The sequence below is a fragment of the Vespula pensylvanica genome, chromosome 3 (assembly GCF_014466175.1).
Source record: "Vespula pensylvanica isolate Volc-1 chromosome 3, ASM1446617v1, whole genome shotgun sequence".
Classification (NCBI taxonomy): Eukaryota; Metazoa; Arthropoda; class Insecta; order Hymenoptera; family Vespidae; genus Vespula; species Vespula pensylvanica.
The window spans coordinates 4,674,230-4,695,704 of NC_057687.1; the positions used below are offsets into that span (position 1 = coordinate 4,674,230).

General features: G+C 40.0%; 1 protein-coding gene across 8 annotated transcripts in view; it reads right to left on the minus strand.

Moving 5' to 3' along the window:
- LOC122627623 (nucleolysin TIAR) overlaps nt 1–21,475 on the minus strand; it is a 386,513-nt gene that overhangs the window by 119,231 nt on the left and 245,807 nt on the right. Inside the window, exons 1-2 of one of the 8 annotated variants that reach the window (XM_043808895.1) lie at nt 16,221–16,381; nt 15,602–15,947 (exon numbers count right to left, since the gene is read on the minus strand). The exons of 6 other annotated variants lie outside the window; for them this stretch is intronic. In XM_043808895.1, the coding sequence (XP_043664830.1) occupies nt 15,602–15,779 (178 nt within the window). In that variant the 5' untranslated portion in view covers nt 15,780–15,947; nt 16,221–16,381. Of the gene's footprint in view, nt 1–15,601; nt 16,096–16,220; nt 16,382–21,475 lie in introns of those variants that run through there. One more of the 8 variants, XM_043808894.1, reaches the window with a different exon arrangement.

Here is a 21,475-nt window from a genome sequence, read left to right on the forward strand (position 1 = left end):
TTCGTCGACTCGTTTTCCTTGACTTTAAACGATTCGTTAAAAGCGTATTACAAAGAAACGTGTACTTATGTAGGTTGGTAGTAGGTTGCTAGAATCGCTGTAAAAATCACGTTTACTCCTCTTTCCCTTTCTCTCTTTATTTCTCTCTCTCTCTCTCTCTCTCTCCCTCTCTCGTTCTTTCTCTCGTTCTCTTTTTGAAGAAATTCGAGCTTGCAAGCGAAGAAAACGGTAAAAAGAATAAAGGAAGGAAAAAGGTAAAAAAATAGAAGAAAAAAGAAGAAACGAGAAGGGAAGAGAAGAAAAGAAAGTGGAAGAGCAGAAGAAGAAGAGGAACAAGAAGAAGAATAAGACGAAAGAAAACAACGAAAGGGAAAATAGACGGAACGTTCCCGTAGCTCCACGTTGAAATATGATTTTCTACTTTTACCTTTACATCGTCCTCTCGATTTAATTGGTACGTTCGGTGATACGATAAGGTAGGGAATGGGCTCGTAACGCATCGGAGAAGTAGAGATTTAACGCTGGCAAGGCATGCGCTCGGGGAACGTATTGGCAAATATCGGATTTCTAAGTAGATTACGGTACTTTGATGTTACACAATGCGTTTGTGGCGGCATACCATATCGTATTTGAGGCAGTGATCCAGAATATACCGCTTTAAACCTGAATCTCTCTACGGATTCTGTCTGGCAGAAGGTTTGCTTTGTGTTCGGAGGTCGTTGTCGGATACATCAGAAGTATTTGCTTTTGAATGTATCTCTGCTTCTGCGCACGCGTATACTACTATCGTACATCCACGGATTATACTCTTTCGATGTTCGATCGGACACAAGTTTTTGCACCGAATAAATGCTATCTACGTAGTCCAAGAGAGCTAAATTGATCGGCACGTTATCGGAATCGAGAGCCGATGTTTAGCTTCGTAAAGTCTCGAAAAGCCGATCGTTTCGTTCGTTTTCAAAGAAAAGACGTCATTGACTTAACGATTTTTATCGTTGTTTTCACGCTTTGGAGAAATAATTAGGAAAGTCCTATAGGAAGGAGGTCAGGGTTATTTGGTGAAATCGTCCTAGCTACTAGTCTTCAATTAGGCATTGAATTCCTTCTTCGTCGGTCGACTTTGCGAATGGACTTTGACAACCGGCCGAAACTTTTCCCTTCTGACCTCTTCGTTCTTTCTTTCTTTCTTTTTATCTTTTCTTCCTTCCTTCCTTCCTTCGTTCGTTCGTTCGTTCGTTCGTTCGTTCGTTCGTTCGTTCGTTCTTCTTGACTCTTCTCTTAAATCCACGTGGCTATTACTTCCGGAGTTCTTAACTTTTCGCGATGAAAATCTCGCAAACCGTCCGTAGCAAGAGTTCTTCCTTCTATTGCGAATCTCTATAAAACGTCTCTCTCTCTCTTTCTCTTTCTTTCTTATTCGAATTGTCGACAAATTTGGATCGAGGCGACAAACAAGTGCTTATACGATCGAATCGAATCTGTTGGACCGTTGCAAGCTTCGAAATTATTTCGTCGAAGTAGATTCGATAGAGAGACACAAGGGAGAAAAGAACGAGAGAGAAAAAGAGAAAGAGAAAGAGAAAGAGAGTGAGAAGAAGAAAAGAGAGAGAAAGAAAGAGAGAGAGAGAGAGAGAGAGAGAGAGAGAGAGAGAGAGAGAGAGTATCATCGGCGTTGTTTCTCGCGACTGCACCGTGGAAATCGAATTCAGTTATTCCTCGCAGGTCTCGCGTGGAATTGGGAAGTCTGGAAATATTGGAGAAACGACCTGGTGAAGAAGAATCGCGATACGGTTAGTCGACGAGGAAGAGAAAGAAAGAAAGGAAAAGAGAGAAACAGAGAGAGGAGAGAGAGAGAGAGAGAGAGAGAGAGAGAGAGAGAAAGAGAGAGAGAGTGAAGGAAAGGAAAAGGGTTGGGAGAAAGGATCTCGGATCAGGATGGGGGATATTAAAGGTCGAGAGTTGAAACACTCGGTAGAGAATATGTGACTGGAAGGCGCTTCTATTCTCTGCTCATTTGGTATTCCGTAGGACGCCTATACCTCCCTATCTATTACCCCCAACTTTCTTCAATCTAGGCGTTTTGCTCTCCTTTTACCGATTTATGGATCCTCCTGCCTCACCACGGGGGTTAGCCTTGTTTGAATTACCAACTCGGTAAGGTGGTTAGGTGCTCGCCTACCAAACTTTTCAGCCTGCGTTCGCTAAGCTTCGCTTCCGGGCTATTTTCAAATACCGCGCAAAGTGAAGTCTGGATGGGGTGGAATGACGGTGGTGTGTTGGTTGGGAACGAGGAGTGACGAAGGGAAAAACGGAGGAGAAATGAAGGGAGAAAGAGATAGAGATGGAGAGAGAGAGAGAGAGAGAGAGAGAGAGAGAGAGAGGGAAGGGAGAGAGAAGAGAGACTTCATTCTCCTGCCCTTTCCTTCCTTATTCCCATAATATCTCTCCTTTGAACTCACGATGAAAAAAACCGAGGGTAAAAAGCAACCATGCCTTGCTTCTCTCCTTTGACCAACACGAAGTAGTAGACTAACGTTGGCTGGGTTGCTGGCTGGTTGGCTGGCTGGCTGGCTGGCTGGCTGGCTGGCTGGCTGGCTGGTTGGCTGGTTGGCTGGCTGGCTGGTGTCGCTGTCGTTATCGTTACCAGAACGCTGTCCTCGGCACGCTTACAAAAAGCTCGAATGAGCGAAGTCCGATACTTCCAACCCTTCGCGGCTCCTATTGACACCTTCTCCTTCGTCTTTGTTCGACTTACCCTTCGTACTTTCTATCAGTTCGATACTAAATCGCTGTCCTCGAGCCATTTAAGATACTTTACTTCCTTTCCTGAAGGTCTTTTGATACTTTTATAATATACACTCATTGGCTATTCTATAGGGATTAATGATGGTATAATTTTGTAGTCAATAACGGTATTCTTCGACATATCTATTTTCTTATTTCTTCTTTTCTCGAGTTGGTATCATTATGAGAAGAAGCGCGATGTATCAAGTATCGAGATATCGATATACATAACGGATGATTGTACTTGATGTCTAATGATTCTGGACGTCATATTAAAAGAATATATAGATACTTCGAGCATCGTTTTCCACAAAGCGAAAGGCGATGGTTTCTTCTTTGAAAGAAAAGAAGATTCCAAATCGTTCAAGAGATAAGTATCTAATGGTAAAGGTAAATTGCTACTATCGATGTGCAGGAACGAGCCGATCGCATGCCAGTGAGACGGACGAGATCGTCGTCCCTGAAGAGTAAAGCAATTTCGTGCTAGCATCGGCTTTTCTCTTGTTCTATCGGTATCGCAGTGTCGTTTAAAAGATCTGTCATGCCTCTCGAAAGGTAGCTGGATAGCTACGTAGCTAGGTAGGTAGGTAGATAGGTAGGTAGGTAGGTAGGTAGGTAGATAGGTAGGTAGGTGCCTTCAATTTCTCGATTCTGCTCCGAAAGAATTCTGAGCAGATATCGCCTTTCTTTTCTCTTAGCTGCACCCGATCACAGAGCTAGAGGAAAAATAGAACTATACGGACGTTCTAAATATCCATCTAAATAAGTCTAAATAACCCAATAAAGAAAAGATCACGTGTTCTTTCTACACCAAATTGATGAACTCTCTAAGAGATCAAAAGAAAAAGCTAATGAAAGAAACGAACGATTTAGAACATGGAACGACGATAACACTCCAAACTTTTCCGTAGATTCGTTTAAAAATTTTTCTTACTTTTTTTCTTCTTATAAAATAGAACAAAATAAAAACGAAAATAAAATCTTATGCAAAAAATGTATAACTAATGAAAATTAGAAATAGAAAACGAAACGAAAAGCCATGTTTGGTACGTCAAACGATGAATGAAAATCCTACCTGGATTTTGGGATAGTAGAGGTAGAAATCGTTGGGTGTTGGCCGAGTAGCACTGGTTGAATGCGCTATTCCATGAAATGAAATTGCCAGTTGGAGCCCTGTCGGCGCTCTGTCATCGAGATTTCGGTCACTTTACGGATTATCCTCGATCGCGGATTTTAATGACCGGTGATACCAAAGCGGTTAGTAGACGTACACGACTAGATGAACGTTACTGTTATGAACACATACACACAGATAGATAGAAAGAGAGATGGATAGATAGAAAGAGAGAAAGAGAGAAAGGGACAAAGAGAGAGGGAGAGAGAGAGAGAGAGAGAGAGAAAGAGGGATAGTACGCGGACGTGAAATAGAAAGAGTGGGGATGGGGTGCGAGCGTGAGGGTATACGTTGCCCACGGGAAATCCCGCACCAACAAATTTCGTCGGAACTGGAATAAAAGTAATTAGAGGCATTCGTGTCGTCCTGTAATTAGCTTGTGTGTGCACTTTCCAGCACGCTACGCTCGGCGACTAATGCGATTCTTGTGACAGCGTCGTCCAATTTCATGCCGCAGTATCGTGGCCGGTTATTCCAGGAGACACGAAACGCCGTTTATCCATCTCGCGAAATAAAAGGGTGGAAGGAAGGTACGGGAAGGAAAGAGGGTGTAGGTGAGGGTGTGTAGGATGAGGAGAGGGTGAGTGTCGTTGTCCATTCGAAACATTTCGTTGATCTTCGAGATAAACAGGAAAATCATTTTCTTAATCGATACATACACAGAGTTGATAATGATCTCTTTTCTGTTAATGATACCGATGCTTCGTATACTCGTCCGTCTTTCTCTCTTTCTTAAAAGAAAAAGAAGAAGAAGAAGAAAACGCACCGGATTACTCCGTACGATTTTACTCTGCACGGAATCGCTTCCAGCGCGTCTTCGCATTATTCTACGACCTACTTACACCGCATCCATTGTGAACGAAACCGGTCTATCCGTCTTTTATCCGCGCTGTCTATCTCCTTTTCTTTGTCTCAACCCAGATCCGAGAGTCGAATACATAACGTCATCCTTGGCGATTCGCTTCTTCGCTCGAAATTATTTCAAGGGTAAGAAAGAAAAAGAAGAAGAAGAAGGAAAAAGGAAGAAATATAAGAGAAGAGGAGATGAAAGAAGAAAGAAAGAAAGAAAGAAGAAACGAGAGAAAACAAGAGGTACGCGTTGATTTTTTTTCTGTTTCTATTCACGTAATATCCTATCGACGAAATTAAAAATTTATCATCGTTGCCGTCGAGCCGGAAAAGCAATCAGGATAAATCAGCTGGCGAATCCTTTCGTGTAATGCTTTATGACTGCGTTAATAATGACGTTCACGCGAGGAGAGGGCGCGAAACGGCAGGGCGGACGATCGTTACAGGACGAGCATTTGATAACGTTTCGTCAAAAGGTAAAGTGCAATCATGAGAACGAAATCGCGTTGTCCGATAAACAACTTTTCCATATTCTAGATGATAAGTATATATTATTTCATTGACACGTCCCTCTTAATAATCGCTAAGTAGTTTACAAGCTTTCTGATTAATATCCTTTCTTTTTCTTTTTTCTTTTTGTCACAAAGTATAAATGATCGTTTAGAAATTTCGAGATTCTACGATGGATCAAAGTAAAAGAGAGTAATAGAATATCGAAGAGGATGTTGAAAATAAATTGGAATTGTCCAAAGTTGAACGTTTCTCCGGTAACTTGTTGCAAATGGTATACAGCTGTGTGACGTTGTTGCATCGCACCGATGCAGTTTTCTACGCTCCCTCGTAATTTTAGCGTAAGCTCTTTAATTTTCACGAAGGCTTAACAAGTTTCCGACGTGGCTATGTGTAGCCGGAGGTTTTGCGTTTTACCCTTTTCTCTTTTCGGAACGACGCAAGCCCTCCTCCTTCACCCTTTTCTTTTTACCCTTCGAGCGTACCAAAGCTCTGCGTCCGTTCTTGTCGTTCGAGCCACGCTGCGTTGATTCACGTTTCACATCTCCCACCGTCTCCCAACCCTTCGTTATTTCCCAGCGTGGTTTATAAATCACTATTACTTTATAAATAGAGGGCGCGCTGAATGTAATAAAGTCTGACGGCTAGTATGAGGTTAGTGCAGCTTCTACGTAGGAGTAGGTAAGGATGGTAAAGGTTCATCGAGGCAATTTAGAGTCCTCACATTTGGCCGGCAAACACTAATTATTCCCTTTTTTCTCTGTGCTCTTCTAATCTTTAAAGATTAGAAATATATATATATATATATATATATATATATATATATATCCTGGTAAAAATTATACTTCCACGGAGTTTATCCCATTTTTCTATCCTTCTTTCTTTCACATCCTTTTTCCTCTATTGATTATTTCTCTGCGATAAAGAATATACCGTTGACAAGACCCGAAACACGTTTTATTCAACGAAAAATCGTTATCGTGTCGGAAGAGTCATCGAATGTACATACATAGATTAGATACGTATGTACCTATATATGAGTACGAAATGTGATTTATACGTGCCGACAGATCGCCCGATAACCGAATTTCCATATTATCTATCGACGGAAAAAACAAAAAAAGATAAAACGCAAATGAATCAAGATCGGTGAGCCCTTGATCCAATTTCTCCATTTTGAAAATTTCAATCAAGAAAAGAAATCAACTGCAGATAAATCGCCTAAATCGACAATTATTGGTAATAAAAGTAGAGGAAAAATTGGAAAACAAAAAATCGATTATTTCCTAAAGAACTTGAAAATAAACGGAACATGATATTAATAGAGACAGATGCTCGTATTTGTATTACATCGTTTCGAATTTAATGTCTATCAAGAACATTGTAATCCAGAACTTATGTCACAACGAATCTATGATCAGACGATTCGCTTTGGCACAAAGAGACTCGATAGAAAGGGGTAACGGGCTTGACGCTAATTGCATAGTTCCGATGGACGAGAAAGGGACTAGCTCCCTTCTCCTCTTTCTCATCCTCTTCCTCCTTCTCCTTTCGTCTTCTTCTACGGTATCATCGACAAAGACAGTTTAATCCGTTCCGCGCTATCAGCCAAGTTGCTCGCGCGACGAATGACAATGGCGATGGGCAACAATGGAAGAGAAGATGACGAGGAACAAGAAGGAGGATAAGAAGAAGATGAAGAGAAGAAAAGAAGACGATTGGAGAAAAAAAAAGAAGAAAAATGATGATCGGTTACGTGATCGACGAATGAAAAAAAAAGGAAAGGAGAAGAAACTAAGTAAAATAAAAACTTGTTGGATATTTGAATTTTGTTTCGAGTTTTGAAATCGTCGAAATGTGTTTGCATGCAATGCGGTGAAAGAAGAAGAAGAAGGAGGAGGAGGAGGAGGAGGAGGAAGAGGAGGAGGAGGAGGAGGCCGTCTCTCTTGGAGAATTAGAGGAAGTGGAGAATAGGTGCCGGGGCGTCTGAACGGGGCGACAGCTTCGTACGGAACTACGGGAGAGAATTAAATGGCAAAATATCACTCAGAGCGGCGCACCGAACGCGGTATCTGCAAGCTCCGGTATTTGAGAGAGAACGATGGCTCCTACGTGACTGAAATATTCCTTCGTAGCGGGTCGTTGGTAAGGATAGGAGAAAGGACGTCTTAGAGAGGCGAGAAAACGAGATAGAGTAAAGAGAAAGAGAGAGAGAGAGAGAGAGAGAGAGAGAGAGAGAGAGAGAGAGAGAGAGAGTGACTTTCTTTGACTGTCTATGCCTGTGTATATGTATGAGGACTCTCGAAGACGCAGACTAAAAATATGTCCCTGTAGGAGAATAATCCTTTCGAGATGCACGTCTCGTGAACCTACCGGCATCCTTGTTGCTCGCAGCTCTGATAAGAACGAGAATTAACTTTGGAATTTGTTTCGTAGGTAGGGAATGTGGATCTCGTGCGCTCGCGAGCACGAGATTCTCTTCCTTTGAGAAAAGAGGATGATCCGTCGTAAAACGTTGGTCGTTTTAATGCTAACGATGACGAAGAAGAAGAAGAAGAAGAAAAAGACTAAGAAGAGGAAAAAGAAGAAGAAGAAGAAGAAGAAAAAGACTAAGAAGAGGAAAAAGAAGAAGAAGAAGAAGAAGATGAAGAAGTTGTAGTAGTAGTAGAGAAGAAGAAAAAGGATACGAGACACAGGGGAAAGGGTCGCTCGGGATTGAAAATATTTATCGAAAACTTTGATCGTGAGCGCGAGGATCTTCGTCATCGGTAGGTCAAGCGAAAAATTGAGCGCGCTTTCGCCTGAGGCAGCAGTAGTGGTGATGGTGATAGCGATGGGGATGGTGATGGTGATGGTGATACTGTTGGTGGATGCTAGGTGGCCGTCGGTGAAGATTAAAAGGTTCCGCGTGAGTGGCGCAAAGTATATGCCATCCCTAGGAAAAGAACGTTTTCAGAGCGTGCGCCCGAAGAGCGTGCTGCCTTTCTTTGAGCCGACGTATTAATTACAGCTATATTTCTATTTTCTTGTTTACGGATAATTTGCGAATAACTCGAGTGTTAATTAGTGTCCGGCGGTAAGCGAACGAGCGAGCAAGTGACGCGCCGTTCTCTCTCTTTCTTTGAGCCCTGCATTTCCTCTCATCCTAGCCTTATTACAGTCTTTCTCTCTCAACCTTTATCCCTTTTGCTTGTTTTACAAGACTACAACTTTTACTCGATCTTCCATTTTTCTTTGATCTCATTGAAAAACACGAGAAACACATTTTAAATATCTACGATAGCTATCGATGCTTTCGATACATGTTTGAAAGAAAAAGGTTTATCCATCTGTCGAATAAGTGAATTTTATATAAGACGAGAGTTGTAAAAATTGAAAGCTATCGATATAGACTAGACTCTAACAAGGCTATACTCCGTCCCTTGAGATAATTGTAAAAGGAACGTTCTAGTCCTCGCGCTTAGAACGAATGAGAATTGAGAAGGGCGTGCTATTGTCGAGACTCGTGGATCGTTCGTAAACGTAGAGGAGTCCGATAATAAACTTGTTATCTCTGTCGCAACCGTTATCACGACGCGCGGCCTGTATACCAGTCGTCACACTTTTCCCGCGTAATGTTTTACAACGTTTCGTTACAACGATGGACTCGTCTTAAAATGCTCGCGATCTTTTATCTTTCTTCCTTCGCTTATTCGTCTTTCCAATATTTTCTTTCTTTTTTTTTTATTTATCTCTCTCTCTCTCTCTCTCTCTCTCTCTCTCTCTCTCTCTTCCTTCGTTCGTCCTTGTTTTTTCAACTTCCGTTTCGCGGTTTTCAAGAGAAATCTCATTTCCCCGGTTCGCGACGTAACTGAGCTGCATTTTCACATTTAACGAGCGCCTACGAAGAATAACGTAACGTGCTTAAATTAACAATTACGAGATAAACGGCTGGTAATTAAGCGACGTCTCCAAGGATAGCAGCAAGAACGGCTTAAGCCAAGGAAACGAATCTGTGAAATAGGATGGTGTGTTCGGCCATGGGGATGCGTAAAATATGGGAGAGTAATAAAGAAAGGAAATAAATGGAGAAACGGAAGAACACAAGAGAGATAGGGCTTAGAGGAAGGGAGAAAAAAGATAGAGAAAGAGAAGAAGAGTGCGAGAGAGAGAGAGAGAAGATAGACGAGGATGAAGAGCACGAATGCTTTTGACGGGAGGTTAAGAGGTACCTACAAAGTGTGCAAGGGTGTATAAATCATATCCAGAGATCTCCGAGAATTTGCAAGTTAATTCACCTATGCCTTTCGAGATCACTCTACATTTTTAATACCCTTCGACCTGTGAAATCTCTCTGTGAATCGTTCAATTCTTATCACCGATCTTATCTATTCCTTTTCAAAATTCTGTTTGTTCTTACTCCGAGAACAAGGAACAACGTTGTTCTTAAACAGCATCGTTTGAAGAAATAAACAGCGATTAGAGAAAATCTTTTCCTCGTAAAACGTACTAATCCGATTAATACACATGTACTTACCTACATAGATAAGTATATACCTAAGAGAGAAGAGGGCGATCGCACGCAAGGATCAACGGAATACTAATGCGACTTTAGTTCGTGGTATTCGCGTTCGATTCCGCGACTGGATCGATAAGAGAACGTAACTTTCTTTCTCGACTTTGCGACGTTACACTGGTCTCTCTCGTAAATGCCAACAGATTGAGACGGAAACATTTCCATTGATTTTTCACGTTGTTGCGTAGTACTTTTCTGTGTGGTCTCTCTCTCTCTCTCTCTCTCTCTCTCTCTCTCTTTCTCTCTTTCTCTCTGTATCTCTCTTTCTTTTTCTTCTCTACATTGTAAGATGATTTTCAAATTAGATGACTCAAAGACATATCCTATGAAATCGTTAAACGATGACCTATGATCCACTATTATATCAAAGTAAAATTTGTGAATAGAGAATGGAAGAAAAATAGAGATAGATAGATAGGTAGATAGATAGATAGAGAGAGAGAGAGAGAGAGAGAGAGAGAGAGAGAGAGAGAGAGAGAGAGAGAGAGACTGTTCTCGTTACCGTGCAGTAAGTATACCAAGCAGACCTTCCGTTTGCAACCACCAGCGCCTTTTCAGCAAACGAAAGGAAAAAGCTCGTAGGCGGCTTCTACTCTCGCTGTTGCAATCTCTACTGACGTTACTAGCGTTGCTGTTTGTGTCGAAGCTTACAATAAACGATCATCAAACGGAATCTCCCTCCGGCTATGGTCAATACCTCGTACCTGTAGGCTGAATGCATTTTCAGTCGTATACTCCTACCGCTTTTATCACTTTTCACGAAGATCATTTTTGATGTTCAATAAGAGAAGCATCTCTCTCTCTCTCTCTCTCTCTCTCTCTCTCTTTCTCTCTCTCTCTCTCTCTCTCTTTCTCTCTCTATTTATCCTCCTACAGATTGCAACTATGTTCCTACCGACAACGTTTCAGGCTTCTATTTAGTTGAGGGTGTTCCTTTTACAAAGCATGTACGTATCATGGCTTCTTAGTGATTTCGAGTTCTTGTTGCGAACTTCCTTCGAAATTTCAATGCTCTTTGCAAGGACTTACGAGTGATAGATACGTAGATAGATAGATAGATAGATAGAGAGAGAGAGAGAGAGAGAGAGAGAGAGAGAGAGAGAAAGAGAGAGAGAGAGTAGGAAAGAAAGAGAAGAAAAGAATGAAACATGTTGGTCGCGAATAAAAATAGGCTTCTTTAAAATGACGATAGTTACCGTTTCATGATTACACGAAGGAATATAAAAATATGCTTTACTCGACGACAACGCCTTGCAAAGAAACAGAGAAGGTGCTTTTTGGGAAACAAGTTATGCAAAGTAATTTTGCGACTGGGCTGTACTGTCTTACGCCTCAGGGAGCAATAGCGTAGTCTGACCTCGCGAATATCTGACGATATCTTATGTATACTTTTCGTGCCGAGGAAATTGGACTGTTATTTCGAACGTCGAAGAAAACGCAGGCTCGCCAAAGTTCTTTCTTCTTTTCCTTTCTATTATTTCTTCTTTCTTCCTTTATCGATTTCTTCATTTCCTTTCAAAATGTTCACCTGAAAGACAGCGAAGATTTGTCTTCTAATTCAAATCTTCGTCAGGATCGAAACTCGCGTCGTATTCCATTAGAAGATCGATAGAAATGTACCTTAGTAAAAGAGGAATAAGCAATCGAAGAGAAATTTCTTTTGTTGTTACTTCCTGAACGAGAAGAAAGTAACGAAAAATGAATTTCTTCTGTTGTAAAGAAGTTCGGTCGTTAGAATTACGACGTTAACAAGGCATTATTTGTGCGATCAAAGCGTGCAAGCGTTTCTTTACGATCGCTTCGTATCAGCTTCGACGGTCGTGCTTCTGTTTTAATTAAGATAAAGGCAATAATTCGATCGACGAAGCATCGACCGGCACGGCTTGTGTTACAAGCAAGGAGAAGCTCGCTTTTATGCTCGCTCGCTATCAGCAACGATCTACATGAAAGCCGATAAAACGAGTTCGTTTGTATTTAACGCATCCGAGCGAGATCCTTTAATAATTTCGAAAAGTAGGCTTCTCTACTTCTAACCACTCACCCACTGCTTCCACTCTCTACTCTCTCTCTCTCTCTCTTCTTTGCTCTCTAGTACGCGATAATCATGGCGGTCCTATCGTTTGAGAAAAGTAGAAAATTAAGCAAGCTTTCGAGCTGCTCGTATCGATTTACAAATGGCCGCGTTTACGAGCGTGCTGAATAAGAACAAGAAGTCGAGAGCGAGTATAAAAAAAGAAAAGAGAGAGAAAGGGAGAAAAGGAAGAAGTCGTCGACAGAATCGAAGCTTGCTAAATTATTACATATATTTCTATATACGCTATTTAACGACTTAACGATCCGTTCTTTTCGTTCCGGTCGTTTCTGTAAAAGAATATATAAACACAACTGGAAATTAATAAAAATCGATCAAGGTATTGTTACGCTACGTACAATCGGTGAAATGACAGGTATACATTCTATCGGAAAAGATGTGCAAAGCCGACATGAAAACTCTTATTCAGGAAGTAAGTAGGCCGCGCGTCGCGTATTGAAAAACTTTCCAGACATTTCGTTGACTTCGAATTTATATCGTCGCGTTTTCTCGCCTCGAATGAGAAAAGAGATCGGCGTTTCGATGATCGACCGTCACGATTTTTCTCCCTTTAAATTTATCCCGCTTAACTTGTCGAACTGTGTCGTCGTTGTAGTCTCATCTGTAAAAAGGGCAAAGTACATCTCTGATATTTCTTCTTAAACGAAAATGAAACGAACAAAAGTTTAATCATTTCCTTTCGAAATATATAACGAACGATTTATTTAGGAAGGTTATTAAGCGATTAAAATAAATAAAGAAAGAAAGAAAAAAAGAATGAAAGAAATATTGGAAATTAAAAACGTAAAATATCATTTCGTTTGCTCCTGGAACAACCTAATTAGCGCGTAAACCGTGAAAGTAAAGTCGGGAGTAAATGTTTGTAAACGTTGGAGAGAGAAAGGAAAAAGAAGAGAGAGAGAGAGAGAGAGAGAGAGAGAGAGAGAGAGAGAGAAAGAGAAAGAGAGAACGTGGTAGAGAAAGAGACATAAAGCATGGCTTTTGCAAATTAGCGAGGCGTGAGTTCACCGCGAAATTCGTCTCTTCGCGTTCGCACATCACCGTTGACTTGCTTAGCTTTAAGTGAAAATATAAAGTAAAAAGATTGATGACGCGCGTTTCGCGATACGCGTATATACTATCTCCTTCTTCTCCTCTCTCACCTCTACTTCGTTCTACGACTTCCCCGCGAAAATGGCGATGCAAAATCGTTCATGACTCGCTAATGTTTTGTAGCTGTTCTTGTTCCCGACACAAACGTTGATAGATCGTTTTGTTGACCAACAACGAGACGGAGCTCGTCCGTCCTTCGTGAAGAAAAAGAAAAGAAGGGGAAGGGATGAAGATAAAGACGAGGATGAAGATGAAGGAAAAAAAGGGGAGAAGGACGAAAATAGAGAAAGAAGAGAAAGGAAGAATGAGAGAGAGAGAGAGAAAGAGAGAGAGAGAGAGAGATAAAGAGAGAACGATAAGTGAAAAAGGGGAGGGAGAGAAAAAGAGAGAGAGAGAGAGAGTGGGAAAGACAGAAAAAAGAAAATAAGAAGAAAAGAAGAGGATGATGAGAGAGTGGTAAGGGAGGGTGGAAGAAACGAGGCGAGGTTGCTTCGGTAGTAGGGTACCTGCCTATTATTCACGCGGGAGATAGGTGGAAGGATGAAGAGAGAGAGAGAGAGAGAGAGAGAGAGAGAGAGAGAGAGAGAGAAAGATAGAAAGATCTAGCTCGATCTAGGAGAGCCCGGGGTGAGGCCAGACTTAGAAAGGTGAGTTAGGGGTTCGTGGCGAATTCTTATAAATCAAAACAGACACGCTATCCCGTCTCATAGGGTGCTTCTACACTTTCCTGCGGCCAGCACCTTCTACGGCTTCCTCTTGCTACTTCGTCTCGTTTGTTCAGAAAAAAGTATGAAAAAAGATGAGGGAGTCGAAGAAACGTCGTTGTGCGAGATTCGTGCTGAGAGGTGAGAAAAAAACTGAGTAAAGGACGTCGCATTGTGGAGTAAAGAAGAACGCGTGTTATTGCACTGGTCGTTCCAATTCGAACGTCTCTCTTTTGATGACAATGTCGTGCTTGTCTGAAGAAGTAAGGAAAAACGAAGGATATCGTCTTGGAAATCTTTCATGATCGAGCCTCATATCTTTTCTTTTCTTTTTCCGTTTTTTTTTTTCGCGAGAGATGATAAGAGTGCATTAAATCATGTATCCAAGAATATAATATATCGTTAATAAATGTTTACGATTTGTTCGTATTATCGACTCATTCAGTCAGAAAAATTTCTTTCACCCTTAACTCTTGAAAAAAGGAGCCTCGGCAATGCGATACTAATGGCCTAAAATCTCACCTATTTTTTCCTTGCATTTCTCTCAATGTTAATCGGGCTGTGGCACGCGATCAGAAAAATTCTCCCATCAAGACTAGACTAACCCTCCCATTATGGAAGGTATGGGCACCAATTTGCCTCTTTCTTTACCGAGAACCGGTTATTTTGACGTTACTCGTTCATTGCGTCAATGGAACGAGGATATATTCTTGTCGTATTTAAAGCTGTACATACACGCGTAAAACCCATGGTTATCGCGTACGGCCTTAACTACGACAGAAATAAATTGTTATTCACGAGCATCCGCGGTAGTACATACATGTGCATATGCTCTTTCTAGGAGATGTATGTATCAGAAAAACATTCAACGGGAAACGACGTGTCTCGGGTAATCGTTAAAAAAATTATCGTATGGAACGAGAAACCGATAGAGATAGATTATCTTTCTATGAAAATAAGTCACAATAAATTTGATAGACATTGCTTACAAAATGGATAAAACGTAGCAGACAGTTTTAAAAGTAGCCAGTTTCGCTTCGTGTTTTTCTTTCCTCGTTTCCTTTTTTCTTTTTTTTTTACTTTTTATTTCTTTATTATTTTTTTTTTTTTTATTCTTCTTCTTTTGCCGTGTTCTCTCGAAGATAATCTCATTGCACACGCGTATAGACGAGAAAACATCGCTTCTCCTCTTGGCATGGGACGTCGAGAAAGGCGCTTTCCTCGGCGCGATATTTACGAGCTAAGTAAACTAAGTTCGGTTGAAACTTTTAGCCTACTCTGCCACCGTCTGCCCATCTCTGTCTCTTTTCACTTTTATATTTACGCCTTTCATTTGCACTCTTCTTTCAACGATAATATAATATTTACACGTGGAAGAAGCACCAGTTACTTTGCCCACCTTTGCGTTGTACCACTTTTTCCTACGATTTGATTTAAACTATTCTTAGTTTTCGAAGTAACTCAATTTTTACTTTAATTAACGTGCGTATTATAAAACGTAATATCGCGAAGAATGACAATAAATCTTTCATCGAATCGATATAAAAATCGTATCTTTGTAGTTTTCATCTCCCATACGTGTATACGAGAAAATAAACAAAATATATATATATATATACATATTACATGATATAAAATTAATAAGTTAAGAAGAGACACACAAAAAAAAGGTTTAATCGGAAATCCGAAAGTGAAATGCGAAAGAAAAAAGAAAAATGAGATAGAAAGAGCGAAAGATAAGAAGAAAAACAGGAGAGGTAAGAAGAATAGAAAAAAAAAGTAATTAGAAATATAAAAAGAAGTAAAAGAATAAGAAGAAGAGAGCTTCGAGTAAAACTTACGGGGGTTCTGGACGTGTACGGGAGACGGAGGGTTGGCTCGCGTGACGTCGAGAGGAGAAGGCATCTTGGCGTGCAAGGTGGCGAGGCACGAGTTCGCCACGTCGTAGATGAGATAGGCGCCGTAGTATCGGCCCGCACTGCCCATTTTCAATTTATTCTTACTCGGCACCACCGCCATTTTCGACCACCGTCTACACACATGCAGCCACTTTTCTCGCGACGAGCGAGTTTTCAGTAGCCGAACAACGAACGTTCCTTAGTTCAATTTCGTTGATTCGCGTAAGCGAATAAACGATATAGATATATTACGGACTCGATATTACTAATTTTGCTGTTCTCTTCTTGTCTTGGCGCATATAACGTAAACCACACATTCGTATCGCTCTAATTACGTAATAGGTATACAGGTATGTATGTGTGTATATATATATATCTTTTTTGTAAACAACATTAAAAACGAATCGATGCATCAAGATCCATCACTTACGTACACGGGAAGGAAAATTTCGATTAACTGTTTACGCCATGCTTATACACACACACACACACAAATATATACACACATATATAAACAATGAGAAGATAAAATTCTATAGAAAATCTTGTTCGCTATGGTTACCAGGTGTTGTTCTATGACGTCATCGAGTGGTTTAGTCCAATTCGTTTGACTTGAACACAACCTTTCTTCGTCAATATTAGCTGCGCTATCTGATGGAGTAGAGTTCGTTTAATTTTGTCTTTTGCTTTGTCTTCTCCTCGAGAAAAAGAAGACGATCCGATCGTTGATCGACGACATTCGATGTTACTAGATAGATAGATAAATAGATAGATAGATAGAGAGAGTCTCTAAGAAAGAGAGAAAGAGAGAGAGAGAGAGAGAGAGAGAGAGAGAGAGAGAGAGAATATCCTTGGTTCTCTGTGGAGACTGAAGGGAAACTTTTCGACGACTTTCCGCGAGTCTTCCCTCTCTCTCTCTCTCTCTCTCTCTCTCTCTTTCTCCCTCTCTCTCTCTCTGTTTCCCTTTCCACGAATATTTTTCACGGTAGATCAAACTCCTCGTACTATCGCTCGTATACCGTTGTAGCTGTCTGCTACTTGAATAAATTCGTGTACCGAACGACCGAAACAACCTTTTGAACTTTTCGAAGGTCCTTCGTAAAAGAAACAAGAGAAAAAAACAATAACAAAACCAGTATTGTTTTGTTCGATATTTAAAATTTGAAAAGACGTAAAACGAAAGAGAAACGTCGTTTTGTTCGAACAAGATCTTGAGAAGAATACATAGGAATGAAACGAAGCGGAAACGTTAGAGATCGCGTGGCAAATTATCACCATGAATCCACTCAGCCGTTTCCTCGTCTCGAAACTGATTTCGATAGCACGTTCCTCGAATAAGCATGGAAGAACGATAGTCGTCGAGCGAGTGGTCACTCGTTTTATACTCGCTTATATGAACGCACGCATGCACGCATGTTGTGGGCTGGGCAAGTCGAACGGAAACGGTGCGGTTCTGCGGAGCGGAAGCTTCGAGCGGAAACGTCACGAGTCAACGGGCGCTTCTCTGATTACGCTCCTCGCAATCTCGAGAGGAGATAAAAAAATCGTATAACGCGTACTCTGCAGTGCTCGACTATTTTCGTCTTTATATATATACCTATATATATATATATATATATATATATAATGTTTTATATATATATATATAAATTATTCTATGTACGTATGTAAGTATGTATATGTCCATTTCTCGTTCTTACGATTTCGTCGCTGTATCTTCGTCCGCTTCCTTGTGCAGTCGTCGTCGAAATGTGATATCTCAAGCGACTACTCAAGGACGATTTGTTGAAGAACGGCTTTGTTATTTTCACGCATGGTTACCGCGGGACTCTTGGGACGCGTATCTCAATAAATAATCTTTCCTTTTCTTTTATATTTTGGTAAACTGTTCTTACGTTGTTGTAGCCCGAGAGTGTTTACAAAGTAACGAATGTTAAAAGGATTTCGAAAGACATTAATATTTATCGATCGACGTATGTAGCTTTAGATTATACGTCAAATATACAACGTACATAATACACGATAATTCTTGGCTAACGTAAACATCCATTTTGATAATTAATATTTCACATTGCATTAAGAAATTCTTGTTACTCATTGATTTGTCACTTTCTCTTTTCTTTTCTCTCTTATACTGCTATAGTCATATATACGAATCTTCAAATTTTAACACGATGAAGTTAAAAATGATTTTAACAAGGATATGCGTTGACCAAAAGAATAAAAGTATTAAATCGTGAAAAGTCCTTTCTTTGTTCACTCGACCGCTCACGTTGATTTTAACGTCGACGCAACGAACGTTTTCGCTGTTCCATCTGCCTGTGGCCGCGTTGTTTTTCGAACAAAACAGGAAAATATTAATTTTACATGAGCGACGGGATACGTACATACGTACATACTACATACATACATTTTTAGTTTTGCGGAACAACCGTTGTGCTGAAACGAAATGAAAATAAAAAAGGAAGAAAGAACTCGCGTGGGAGAATATGGTTGGATAATAAATGCATGCGCAGCTACCAAAAATATTCCCCTACCGCTTCTAAACCGTTGTAATTTTTGAGAAATTTTTACGCTTTTTTGTTAGTTTTTGTGTGAGTTTTCTCTTCAATAATAATTCATGTATATATATATAATAAGTATATTGACGTTAATAAAACTGCAAGTCACTCGATCTATTTTTATTTTACAATTTGTTTGAAATATCGATCGAATTATTTATCATATTATTACGAGTTTAGTAGGATATAAAATAATGTGTAACCTAGACTTATTTGGAATATGTCCTGATAATTATTTTACATGATGAAAATTCATTGGTATCGGTAGGCAAAGTAAACGCGTTTCAAATATCACTTATGTTGTTACATATATAATCTGAAATTTAAGTGCCACATCTGCCGCAACAAATGGAAATGAAATCCTATTGAAATACAATACTATCGTTGAATGGCCGATATTAATGAATCTAAACCCAATGAGAAATATTTTTACGTTTTCACTCGCATTCCTGTATAAATGAACGATGAAATTCAGTACTTGCGGACGCAAAATTACAATTATGATCGTGTTATTGGGTGTCGTTGTTCGAGCGATTTTCTCTACTTTTTTTCACTAAAATAAACAATAAAAAAATATGCACAAAGATAACTTTAAATAATGAAAATTCACTTTGATCACTGGAAGTCACGATCGACGAACAAAAATGATATACATGTACACACATATATATATTTTGTTTCTTTCGATAAAATTATAATTGCGATTACGAACGCGACGTAAAGAGAATGTATCACACGAGCATGCAGGTGATCGACTAACCGAAAGACTACCTCGCATCGAGCGAGTGTAGCAGCGTGTCATACGCGTGTACATAAGGAGAGTAGGAGGAAGAGAAAAGGACAGATATAGTCGACGGCATATCGTATCGTATCGCTGTACGATTCGTACACGAAGAAGAGGCTAGTAACGTCCAGCAAAGGCTCGGTTACAGCTCGAACGAGCCGGCAACTACACGACGACGACGACAATGACAATGGCTTGGTTACTCGCTCGCTACTCGCTTACTCGCTTTGGATGGAAAGGGACGAGCGAAACAGGAAGGTGGTCGTATCAAATGCTTAACGCCGGCAAGCCGACACAATGCTCTCCTAACACGAACCTATGTGAATATATATATATATATATATATATATATATATATGGTGTGTGTATGGGTGTGTGATATACAATTAGTTATGTACATGTAATAGATGTACGTAACTATATGTATGTATGTACGTAGGAAATATAAGCGCACAGCTGGTCAAAGTGCGAGTTCACGATAGACATTGTTTATTCCGTTGCAAAACGGTCGAACACGTTACAACGCTTTGCGAGCGTGTCGCGAACGAACGAGGTGAGACGGTGTTTCGATTCGCTCACTGACTCCTGATTCGTCCTTGTCCAAATCCTTCCGTTTACTATCAGTCGTGATTTTCTCTGTCGCCGCTCGTTGAATTTATGTCTATATGGTTATCCATACATGTATATATAATACATATATCGGTTGAGTATTTTCTACGATTTAACATAAAATTTGATGGGACTTTTTATAATGATTATTTTCTCTTTGGACTATCCCCAAAACCGAGTGGATCCTCGTTAAATCATAATTGCCTTATACGAGAATCTCAAGGACTTTCGTTAATTCTAGAAACGTCTTTCTTTTAATTCCAATCACACACTGCACTCTAATCTCGACCATTTCGCGAATAACGTTACCGTGGCGCGACGATAGAACAGTCTCTGATATCCGATAAAGGATCGATATATCTGAACTTCGAGAACCATTTCCGTTAGAGTGGCTTTAATTGCCGTACGAACGTTCGAGGGACTATAAAACCTAATTAATGCGATAGATACATTTATATCGAATCGAAAGGTGTGCAAGGTTTGGTAGGGAGCAACCGAAGTTGAGTCAAACGATTTTAGGTCGAAAGTCCAACGACGAGAGGAAGGAAGAAAGAAAGGAAGACTAAAAAAAAAAAAAGATGAAAGAAAGAAAAAAAAAAGAGGGGAAAAGTTTTCTCAGCTGACATTTTCCAAATCGCGAGGACTTCAATTTTATATCCCGTCGATATCAAAACTACGTTTAATTAACCACAAAATCCAAACGGTTCGCAAACTCTCGAATTCCTTTATGGCCGGCGAGACTCGTGTTACCAGAATTCAAAGTTTCTTCTTTCTCTTGAATTTTTTTCTTCCATTCTCTTTTCTTTTTCATTTTATTTTATTTTCTTCTACTTTTACTTTTATTCAAAAGATGCATCGAGTAAAATCGTATTACTTGGTGTGTCCTTAAGCATCATGCGACGTTCTTCTCGTTTACGTCTACGTTACAATTCTCAAAAGCCATCGCGTTGTCTCGCGTGTATTTCCTCGAGAAACTTCATCCCCAGACTTTCGCGCGTAACACGTATCCACTATTCACCACCTACGCGAACGCACTCAACAGGTTATTGCGCTCGTACGACTTACTACCTCGGCCTCGATTCACCACGATTTTTCTTCCTACTATATATTATGCTATATCCTGTATATCGTATAACCGTGCTCATACTCACGACGATAATTAGTTATGAACATTAATTACTGACTAATAAAGAGAGTAGTTCCATGAGTTCTCGATCAAAGTTTCTTTCTCTTTCTCTCTCATTCTGAATCTCTCGAAAGTGAAAGGTTTCTTTAAACGTTAATTACCGCGTTATAACGTTCGGGTTATTTATCGGGCAATTTATGAACTGGACAATATGTACTTGTCCAATAGTAATTTTTATTAATTAATATACGTTTCGTTGTGTATAATATGCCGTTATTATAAGAAGGAGCGAAGTAATTGCAATTGCGAAAGTCGCTCGTACTTCGTCCTGTTTCTTTCTCGAGTCTGTATGAAAAAAAAAGGATAAAAAAAAAGAATTCGACGAAATAGGAAATTTCACGTTTGTTTGTTCGTTCGAATATGTTTTAAACAGTTTTGAAGGGTATCGAGAGGGAAGTTGATTAAATTGACAGATCGATGATATTCGTCTGTTACCAACAGATCGTTCGATTTTCTTCGAAGCGATGAAAATTCTTTCAATATTTATTTTTCCTTTCTCTTTCTTCCTCCTGAGGAGTGAAAGAAGAAAGAAATCTATTAAATTGGTTATTCCTTTCTACGCCTTCTCTCCATTGAATACCTTAAATAAATCGTTAGATCGAGGATCACGTTTTGCTAATCTATGTCATCTGATTTAAGATACGAAGGCTTTGAGTTCGAGATTTGAGAAATTTTTG